We start from the raw sequence: 9,830 nt of genomic DNA, 5'->3' as shown, positions 1-9,830 counted from the left end.
ACGTGGCATGGGAGTCACGCTAGGCTCTTTGGCGTGATGGCGTGGTGAGTCACGCCAAAGCCTTTGGCGCGACAAAAGGGGCCAGTTTCTGAAAATATAAGTCCCGGCAGGCTATTATTAAAATATTAATTTAAAAAAGGTTAAAAAAAATTCTGAGCGTGTCGGTGTAGATGGTCGCAGGGTGGATGGCGTAGCTCGGTGAAGTCACGGCGGCGGCCTTCGCTCCGTTGTCGTGCACTAATTTGATCGGCAGGTCGAATGTGTGTGTTTTGGGAGAGGCTAAACCTCACGAGATCAATCTACCCATGAGGTGCCGGCTCCCCCTCATTTTTATATCTGCACGGCATGGAACGGGACCACAACCATCTAGGATCGGTTGCACCACCGATCGCAGCGCAAGGTGGTATGGGACTCCCTTTTTAGTCGGACGTTAGTTAGGATTCCATTAAGGAGAGAGAGGGCCCCGAGATCATATCCAACATTCTCTCCCTTGATCGTAAGACTAACATTATAAGCCCACTCTCAATGAAATAGTACACCAAGAGAAAGCATTACAGCGGCTAATTCAATGCCACTGAAACCGAAAAACTTATAGTACACTATTTCATCTCGAAATGGAAAAACGTTATTCTTAATGGGAGTTGGTTTGCATTACAGTACTCTTATCTAGAATCATAGGCTTTCCAATAACCCCATGCCGGCAACATGATCATAAAAAATATGGGGTGGTAAGCCTTTAGTGAGCGGATCCGCAAGCATTGATTTAGTACTTATATGCTTGATACTTATTGTTTGATCCTGGATTCTATTTTTCACAATATGATACTTAATGTTGATGTGTTTGGCAGCACCACTCGACTCGTATAGAAAACTGCGGGTTGATTGTCGCAGTATAACCTAAGTGGTTTTGAAATACTGTCGACCACTCTTAATCCCGGGATAAAGTTCTTTAGCCATATTGCCTGCCCGGTAGCCTCATAACATGCCACAAACTCAGCTTGCATCGTTGAAGATACAGTAAGTGTCTGTTTGGAGCTTTTCAATGAGATAGCTCCTCCAGCGAGGGTGAAGATATAACCTGACGTGGATTTCTTAGTGTCTACACACCCCGCAAAGTCTGCATCCGAATAACCAACAACTTTAAGGTTATCGGATTCTCTAAATATGAGCATGTAGTTTTTAGTGCATTGCAAATAGCAAAGGACTTTCTTAACGGCTTTCCAGTGGTCCAGTCCTGGATTTGATTGATATCTGCCAAGCATCCCGGTCACGAAAGCTAAGTCAAGGCGTGTACATACTTGAGCATACATGATGCTTCCGACAGCAGAAGCATAAGGAACCGTCTTCATTTGATCAATTTCATATTGGTTCCTTGGACATTAATATGTCCCAAACTTATCGCCCTTAACAATAGGAGCAGGCGTAGCAGATCACTTATGCATATTGTATTTCTTTAGTACTCTGTCAATGTATGCCTTTTGAGACAAACCTAATACTCTTTTGGACCGATCTCGGCTAATTTCAATGCCAAGAACATAAGAGGCTTCACCGAGATCCTTCATATCGAAATTAGAGGAAAGAGATCTCTTGGTCTCAAACAACATATCCTTATCACTGCTAGCTAATAAGATATCATCCACATAAAGAACTAAGATGGTGAATTTTTCCCCTTTAAACTTTACATAAATGCAGTTATCAACTTCATTTTCTTTAAAGTCAAAATTTCTAATGACTTTATCAAACTTAAGATACCACTGCCTAGACGTTAGCTTTAGACCATAAATTGATTTCTTAAGGCGACATCCTAAATGTTCCTTGCCTTTCATGACAAAACCTTCTGGCTGAACCATGTAAACATTTTCTTCCAAGTCACCATTAAGGAATACCGTCTTTACATCCATCTGATGCAGCTCTAAATCATAATGCGTTGTGAGCACCATAATTATTCTGAAAGAATCTTCACTTGATACATGAGAGAAAGTTTCATTATAATCGATTCCTTCTCTTTGCGAGCCTTTAGCTACGATCCTTGCTTTGAACCTTTCGATGTTCCCATTAGAGTCATGTTTGGTTTTGTAGACCCATTTACAACCTACTGTTTTGGCTCCGTCAGGGATTTCTACTAGGTCCCACACATCATTATCGCTCATAGACTTTAATTCGTCATCCATGGCATTAAGCCACTCAGACGAATGCTCACTCATCATGGCCTCTTTATATGAATTGTGATCTTCTGTCTTCCCTGTATCATTGACATCTTCATTCATATAAACAACATAATCGTTCGAGATGGCAGGTCTCCTCTCACGCTGTGATCTCCTGATCGATATGTTAGGCACGGCTGGGGACTGTTGAGGCTCATCGTTAGGTGTATCATTAGGAATTTCAGAGACCTCAACGAGGGGTGCACTGATGTTAGTTTCCACTGAGGGTGCAACCACTTAGAGCACAGGGATGTAAGGCTCTTGGATCAGCGGTGTAGGAACATAAACCCGCTTTTCCTCGAGATTAACATCCCGGGGCTCCAAATCCCCGCTCTCAAGAAAAATAGCGTGTCTTGTTTCTACAAACTTAGTGATCCTATCTGGACGGTAAAAGCGATACCCCTTCGATATTTCAGGATACCCGATAAAGTGACAACTAACTGTCTTAGGATCTAATTTCCCAATATGTGGATTAAAGACTTTAGCTTCAGTTGCACAGCCCCACACGTGTAAATACTTTAAAGAGGGTTTTCTTCCAGTCCATAATTCATAAGGTGTTTTTGGAATTGATTTATTGGGAATCGGATTAAGAATATGTGTGGCTATCTTAAGTGCCTCCATCCACAGTCCAACTAGTAAACTAGAATAGCTGAGCATACTTCGCACCATGTCCATAAGCGCGCGGTTACGTCGCTCAGCTACCCCGTTTTGCTGAGGTTCACCAGGTGTAGAATATTGGGCTACTATACCATTTTCCTGAAGGAATTTGGCAAAAGGACCCGGGATTAGCCCATATGGGGCATGCCTCCCATAATATCCCCCCCCCCCCGCGATCCGATCTCACTATTTTAATCTTCAGGTTGTGCTGATTTTCTATTTCAGCCTTAAATATCTTAAATTTGTCGAGAGACTCAGATCGATCTTTAATGGGGTATATATAGCCGTAACAGGAAAAATCATCAGTGTAGGTAATAAAAGAATCAAAACCGTCAACTGATGTCACAAGAAAAGGACCACATATGTCCGTGTGAATTAATTCTAATAATCATGTGCTCCGAGTTGACCCTTTCTTTATTTGCTTAACATATTTTTCTTTAATGCAATCTATGCAGTGATCAGAGTCGAAGAAGTCTAACGGTTGGAGAATCTCTTCCTTAATGAGACGCTCCATTCTCTCACTCGAAATGTGGCCTAGACGACAATGCCACAGTTTTGAAGAAGTCTCATTAATTGTACTTCTCTTTCTCTTATGGCTTACATCATAGACATTCATCGTCACAGAGGATTCATTAATAGGAAGCATATAAAGTTTGTCTTGTCGGACGGTAAGACCAATAACATCTGAATTAAATTTAAGAATGCATTTATTGTCTCCAAAATTACAATGAAAACCATCATCATCTAACATTGAAACAGAAATGAGATTCCTCCTCATGGAAGTAACATAAACTACATTATTCAGTCTAAGAGTGAAGCCACTATCAAGAACTAATGGAAGGGATCCGATAGCTTTAGCTTTAGCTTCCTTCCTATTGGCCACTCTAAGACTTCGCTCCCCCTTTCCTAATATTCTCGTGGTAAGGAATCCCTGTAAGGAGTTGGTAACGTGCACAGTGGCACCTGAGTCAATCCACCATGAATTAAGGAAAAAATCAGTATAAAGAGATTCATCAATGAATGTTATTAAATCAATACCCTTCTTTGCGAGCCACTTCAGGAAACCAACACGGTACTTTTGGTAGTGGTCCTTCTTGTGGCAGAAGTGGTATCCGTCATCCTTAGATTCTTGAGAGGCAGAAGCAGAAGGAGCAGGTGCCTTGAGCGCCCTCTGTGCTGCCTTGTCGTGTTTAGCGATAAAATACAACTTCTTCTTAGACCTGAAACCCCCTTGGAATTTTCTTTTATTCTTGGAGCTACTAACTTGATTCATAAAGTCTTTATTTTCAGCCCTCACCCTCTCTTCCTCTTGGATGCACATTGCGATCAAGTCGCTCATGCTCCACTTCTCTTTCTGAGTGTTGTAATTTATCTTAAAAGGAGTAAACTCAGGTAGGAGAGAGGTCATAATGAAGTGAACAAGGAAACCCTCAGAGATTTCCATGTCCATGCCCTTGAGTTTGGCAGCTATGTCTTTCATCATCATGATGTGTTCTCTTATGCCACTGAACCCATAATTATACTTAGTGTTGAGGAGCTTCTGAATCAGTGTATTGGCATAAACCTTGGAGGTGCCTTTAAATTGCTCCTCCACAGATGCCAAGTACGTCTTAGCTTTTTCTGAGTTTGGGATCGCTCCCCTTATAGCATCTGATATTGAGTTCCTCATTATCATAAAAGACATGCGGTTGGATCGCTCCCACTTCTCAGAAAGTGCATCATAAATTTTCTTTAATTCATCAAAATTTTCTATGCCAATAGCGGGAGCAGTGGGAGCATCAACCCTGAGTGCATAGTCCAGGTCCAAAACGCTAAGGACAACAGTCACCTTAGCTTTCTAAGCGGAAAAATTATTGCCTGTAAGTTGCTCTATGCCGTCAATAGTGGCGGCAATAGAGGAAGCGTTAAGAGCTGGAGAGAAGAATTGGGTCAGATTAGTAAATTTATCATAAGGAACTAAAATTTGCATAAAAATAACCCTACATTGGTCTGATTAAAATCATGCAAAAATAAAACTTTAATCCGCATCGCCGTTGGGCAGAAAACGGAAAAGAATTTAAACTATTACATAAGATGGCGCATAATCACAATCAACTTTGGTTAGAAAGTAATTATGAACCTACATGAAATGATCATGAAATTCTCCGGAAAAATCTTCCCGTTGGATCCAATTCAACAAGAGAATTAACCATAATATTTTATGCATTAATCATCATTAACTTTGGGCTATTTGCATTAGATATTCCAGTGCATAAATGAAAAAACGTTAGAAATCACTAAAAATTCCAAATAAATGGAAAATCCCAAAGCTTTAAAGAAAACAACCCAAAACGGCCTTTCGGCCTGGCTCGGCCCAGATGTGCGCTCGCAACCATTCAGCCCAAAGTTGGACTTGCGGCCCAAGCAGCGCGCGGCCCAGTCCTCTTCAGCTCGCACCGGCCCGGCCACTCGAGCCCGTGTGCGTGAGCATTCTCAGCCGTCCATCTCCATCTGGCGGTTCTCCGGTGTTTTCATCCAAACAAAACATCACGCCAGCCGGAAACCCTAGACCTAATTCACTCATCTACGTCTCCTCCGAGAAACCCGCGCGGCCGAGAGAGAAAAGGTGGCCGCACCGGCAGCACTCGTCGCCAGCGAGAGAGAGAGAGAGAGAGAGAGAGAGAGAGAGAGAGAGAGAGAGAGAGAGAGAGAGAAGAGGGTGGTGCTACAGGGCCTACCTGCCGGAACGCGTGTGCCACCGAGATGGTGGTGCCTGTGTGGATGGTGCACGCGGCGAGAAGGAGAGTGGAGCTCCGGTGTGCATACACAAGACAGAGACCTTGACGGCTTAGGAAGATCCACACGCACCTGATGCGGAGGAGGGGAATCCACCGGAGGCAAGGACGAAACAACTCCGGTGGCCTCGGCAGCAACCAAAAACACCACAAAACAGTAAGCTAACCATCTTCATGGGCTATAGGGTTCGGGTTTTTTTTTTGGATTTTGGGCTCAGATTTAGGGATTTAGGGTTCGGATTTGGAGGGAGAATGGGGATTGGGATATTCATTAGGATTTGCATTAGAGTTTCCCCAATCTCCTCCTTCTTAATGCTACCCGAACTCAATTCGGTATAAAAGTTGTGGATTTACCCCCCCAAAACACACAAGAACATACATATATGCATAAAAACATCTAATCCGAGCCTTAAAGAACCCTAATTCATGAACATGTAGGTTTAAACAATGTTAATTAGAGCTAATTTGCATCAATTAAGCCTTAAACAGAAGTAATTATTGACTAAACTTGCTTAATTGACAACAACAGTACTGAAACTTGATAAAAATGGGCCTAATTAACATTAGCCGAACCTAATTGACATCAATTAAACATAATTAGGTCTAATTGTTTCTGAATTGGCGTCATCCAAACAAAATTAAGCCTAATTGGGGTCTGTTTAGGGCTAATTATGCTCTGATACCATGGATAGATTAAAAAACTCAGATTAAACATAATTAGCCCTAAAAACAGACACATCTTAAGAGGAAGCGTGAACGTATATCTGAATTTGGTGATGTCATCCTTTGTTGATTAATGAAATTGAAGAGCGTGAGCGTGTCGGTGTAGATGGTCGCAGGGTGGACGGCGTAGCTCGGTGAAGCCACGACGGCGGTCTTCGCTCCGTTGCCGTGCACTAATTTGATTGGCAGGTCGAATGTGTGTGTTTTGGGAGAGGCTAAACCTCACGAGATCAATCGACCCGTGAGGTGCCGGCTCCTTCTCATTTTTATATCTGCATGGCATGGAACGGGACCACAACCATCTAGGATCGGTTGCGCCACCGATCGCAGCGCAAGGTGGTACATGACTCCCCTTTTAGTCGGATGTTAGTTAGGATTCCATTAAGGAGAGAGAGGGCCCTGAGACCATATCCAACAGGGACGACCTCGTCCAGCTTCGCTCCACTGCTGTGGCTCCTCATCCTTGGAGCGAATGACAGTGGGTTGTATGAATATTACCCATGATTGCTTTTGATTTTTTTTCATCCCTCTTTCTCTATTTAGATAGTGGCATTGTCGTGCTCCAAAAATGACAAAAACTTTTCTGTAGGTTCTATAATTCATAATTAATCTATTTAAAAGGATTCACCTTAATATTTCAAATAGATTTCAAAACAAAAATCTCCAAAGAGTCACGGAAAGAAATGCCCAAAAATACTCTAAAAATTCTAGCAATTTTTAAGACCTCAAAGAAATACCCAAAAATCTGAAAAAAGTCACTAATATTCCTCTCATATGGTGTAATAATTTCTAAAATTATTTCCAGCCTTAGATTATTTGGTAAAAAGTGAGTTAATTTGCAATTCTCCATTTATATGTATTTTTATCATTTTACGTGATATTCTCTTTTTATTTCAATTTGAATTCAAACAAATTCAAACATGCATAAATTCATCCAAATTCTTATGAAATGCATATAAATATGAATATGCACAATAAACTCAGCTTATCTAATCTATCCAACCAAACAGAAAATTAGATCATCACATCTATACAATCAAATAAAAAACTAGCTCATTCTAATTAAAAAACAGATCATTCAACTTTATCATCCAACCAAATATATCCTAGCTGTAACTATAGCGAGTGGGATGAGGAGTCATTGAAGATGCTCGTGCAAAAGTCGTGAATTTTTTTCCTTTAAAAATAGTAATGTGTCATCGAAAGTTTAGGTACAGTATACCACCGAATGTTTTCAATAAACTTAAATACAACTGAAGTTTGGTCTGTCAATACATTAAGAAAAATGTCTGAATTACACCTATAAGCATCATGTTTGTCTATATTACAGCCCTAACACTCCTGTCTACATTACAAATGCACTGACCCAGGAAGCAGATCTCGTGCTCTTCCTTCCTCTGCTCCTGGACAAACGCCATAGCCAGAGGGGCGGTCACATAATCAGATGATTTAATTCCCTATTGTTCATCAGCTGCGTAAGGATTGGCAAAGTAACTTAAAATGCTTTGATCGAGGTTTTCGATGCTTGGATCGAGGTTGAGGAACTCGTCGGCGAAGTCCAAGTCCACGGGGGGCTCCGGGCCGCTCGTCGCGGCCTCGACGAGCGCGGACACCAGTTCTTGCAGCTCGGACTGCGCTAGCCATTCGGCCTCTCCGGCGGCCGCCTCGAACGGCGCGAAGCAGGCCGCGTGGTTCGAGTCCGAGGTCGCCGGGGACACGCCCCAGTCTTCCGGCGTCTCTGGCCTAGTGAACGGGCTGAGCTCCGGCACGAGGCATCCTCTCGCCGGCACGGCCAACCCTTCGGTATTCACCGTCGGGCTCGCGCTTAGGCTCTGCAGGAGGCTTTGTGGGTCCGTGTTGCGCTCCGGCGGCTGCGTGGTCGCGGCAGCCTGACCTGCCGCCGCCGCCCTCTGAACGCAGGTGTGCTCGCCGTGGTAGATCACGTCGAAGAGTGTCGGGTCCTCGTCGGTGAGCTGCACCTGCTTAGTCGCCGCACATCCCTGAGAGTGGCGGTGCGTGCATCGGTAGTAGGCCCTGCAATTTGGCACAGTTGACATCAGGTTCATGCCCAGTTTCTGACTTCTAATTGTCAATCTTCCAGAAAAAAAATTGATTTTGATTGTGAATTCAGAGAAAGATGAGCTAGCACAAGCTAGCATCACCAATCAAATTGGAAAAAAAAAATCGGTCCAACGAGAAATTCATCATCCATACTGTTTCGATGCCACTTGCGAGAAAACACGTGCAGATTGGGTTCTGAAAAGAAAAGAAAAATCTTTTGGTGAGGAGATGTGCTAACCTTGGGTGCTTGGCTCCAAGGATCTCTTTCTGGCCGTACTTCCTCCAGCTGTGGCCGTCGTCGACGGGGTTCTCGCCGCCTCCCGCCGAGCTCACCCTCACCTGATGCTTCCTCGTCTCCATCGTCTTCCTGCAAATCACTCAACAAATTTAGTAAAAGGAAATCGTAAACCGTGACTTGGTTCAGTTTGTTCCACGAGTGCTCACCTCTTCTTGGTCGTCTTGAAAGGGACGTCAGAGGCGTTGCTGAAGGGGCTGGGCGTCGCCGGGGCGAGACCGGCGTCCGCCGCGGACCGCTTCCGGCCGTTGTCGAGATTGGAGGAGGTGATCATGCCGATGGACCTTTCGGCAAGGGAGAAGATCTGCGAGGCCAGGCGCTTGCACAGGTCGGGCGACCCGCCCAGGTGCACCTCCAGCTGCCTCACTAGCTCCTTGATGTGGCTCAGTTCCGCCACCACCAGCCGGCTGCCTCCATTGCCGTCCACGCTCTCCATCTCTCGCACTTTCTCGCCACAAGTTGTTCTACAATTAATTGCACGAAGTGGTGGATGGCAGGGCAAGAATTGGTCAGAATGGTGTCGCGAAACAGGAGGCAATAATTTTTGTGTGGTGTGGTGTGTGAATTGGTAGAGGCAAGTGGGGAAGTGGCGTTGAGGTGGTGTGGGAGTGAGGCGAAGGGGAGCTGCCCTTTTATAACGAGGGAACGAAGCGCGTTTCGATCGGCAAGGTGAGAAGGCCGGGGAAGAAGAAAGGATATGGAACAAGATTTTGACCGGTGAGATTACCAGGGCCTGGGCGTAAGGGAAAAAGTGATAACCTGGTTTACTGGGTCTTCCAGTGGATCCTGATTGAAAAAAATCATCAAGTTTATTATTATTTTATTTAAATTTATTTGGATTTTGTTCGGTATATCCCAGATAATTCATATTTGTTGGTGACCTCTGAAATTTTTTAATTACCAGTAAAAAAACCCTGCGAGTCGTTGATTGGCCACTACAAATGCCATGTCAGATGGAGTCCAAATAACTCGGAGCACGTATTCATGCCTAAACTGTAAGTCTGTAAGAGTATCTTCAAAGAACTCTCTAAAACTCACTCTCAATATTACCATACAGAGAGTCTTTCTAATACAATTTACTTCTTAAATTTTCTTCCTTTCAAACAGACTTCTAAT

General features: G+C 43.7%; 1 protein-coding gene across 1 annotated transcript; it reads right to left on the bottom strand.

The window, feature by feature from the left end:
* Positions 1-7,570: 7,570 nt before the first annotated feature.
* Positions 7,571-9,366, bottom strand: LOC133896741 (transcription factor WRKY19-like). Its single transcript, XM_062337344.1, has 3 exons — positions 8,864-9,366; positions 8,658-8,786; positions 7,571-8,392 (listed from the first exon to the last, which is right to left on the bottom strand). The coding sequence occupies exons 1-3, from the start codon at positions 9,148-9,150 to the stop codon at positions 7,816-7,818; spliced, it is 993 nt and encodes a 330-aa protein (XP_062193328.1). The 5' UTR covers positions 9,151-9,366; the 3' UTR covers positions 7,571-7,815.
* Between the last annotated feature and the right edge of the window lie 464 nt (positions 9,367-9,830).

This window comes from Phragmites australis, chromosome 17 (assembly GCF_958298935.1).
Source record: "Phragmites australis chromosome 17, lpPhrAust1.1, whole genome shotgun sequence".
NCBI lineage: Eukaryota > Viridiplantae > Streptophyta > Magnoliopsida > Poales > Poaceae > Phragmites > Phragmites australis.
The sequence above is the reverse complement of the archived record's forward strand: the minus strand, read 5'-3'. Positions and strand labels throughout refer to the sequence as shown.

Bases quoted from the DNA above. Each gene is read 5' to 3' on its own strand.
- LOC133896741 (XM_062337344.1), bottom strand. From the start codon at position 9,150: ATGGAGAGCGTGGACGGCAATGGAGGCAGCCGGCTGGTGGTGGCGGAA. The intron at 8,787-8,863 runs GTGAGCACTCGT...AGTGATTTGCAG, and splicing joins TTCAAGACGACCAAGAAGAG to GAAGACGATGGAGACGAGGA. The intron at 8,393-8,657 runs GTTAGCACATCT...GCCAAATTGCAG, and splicing joins CTTGGAGCCAAGCACCCAAG to GGCCTACTACCGATGCACGC.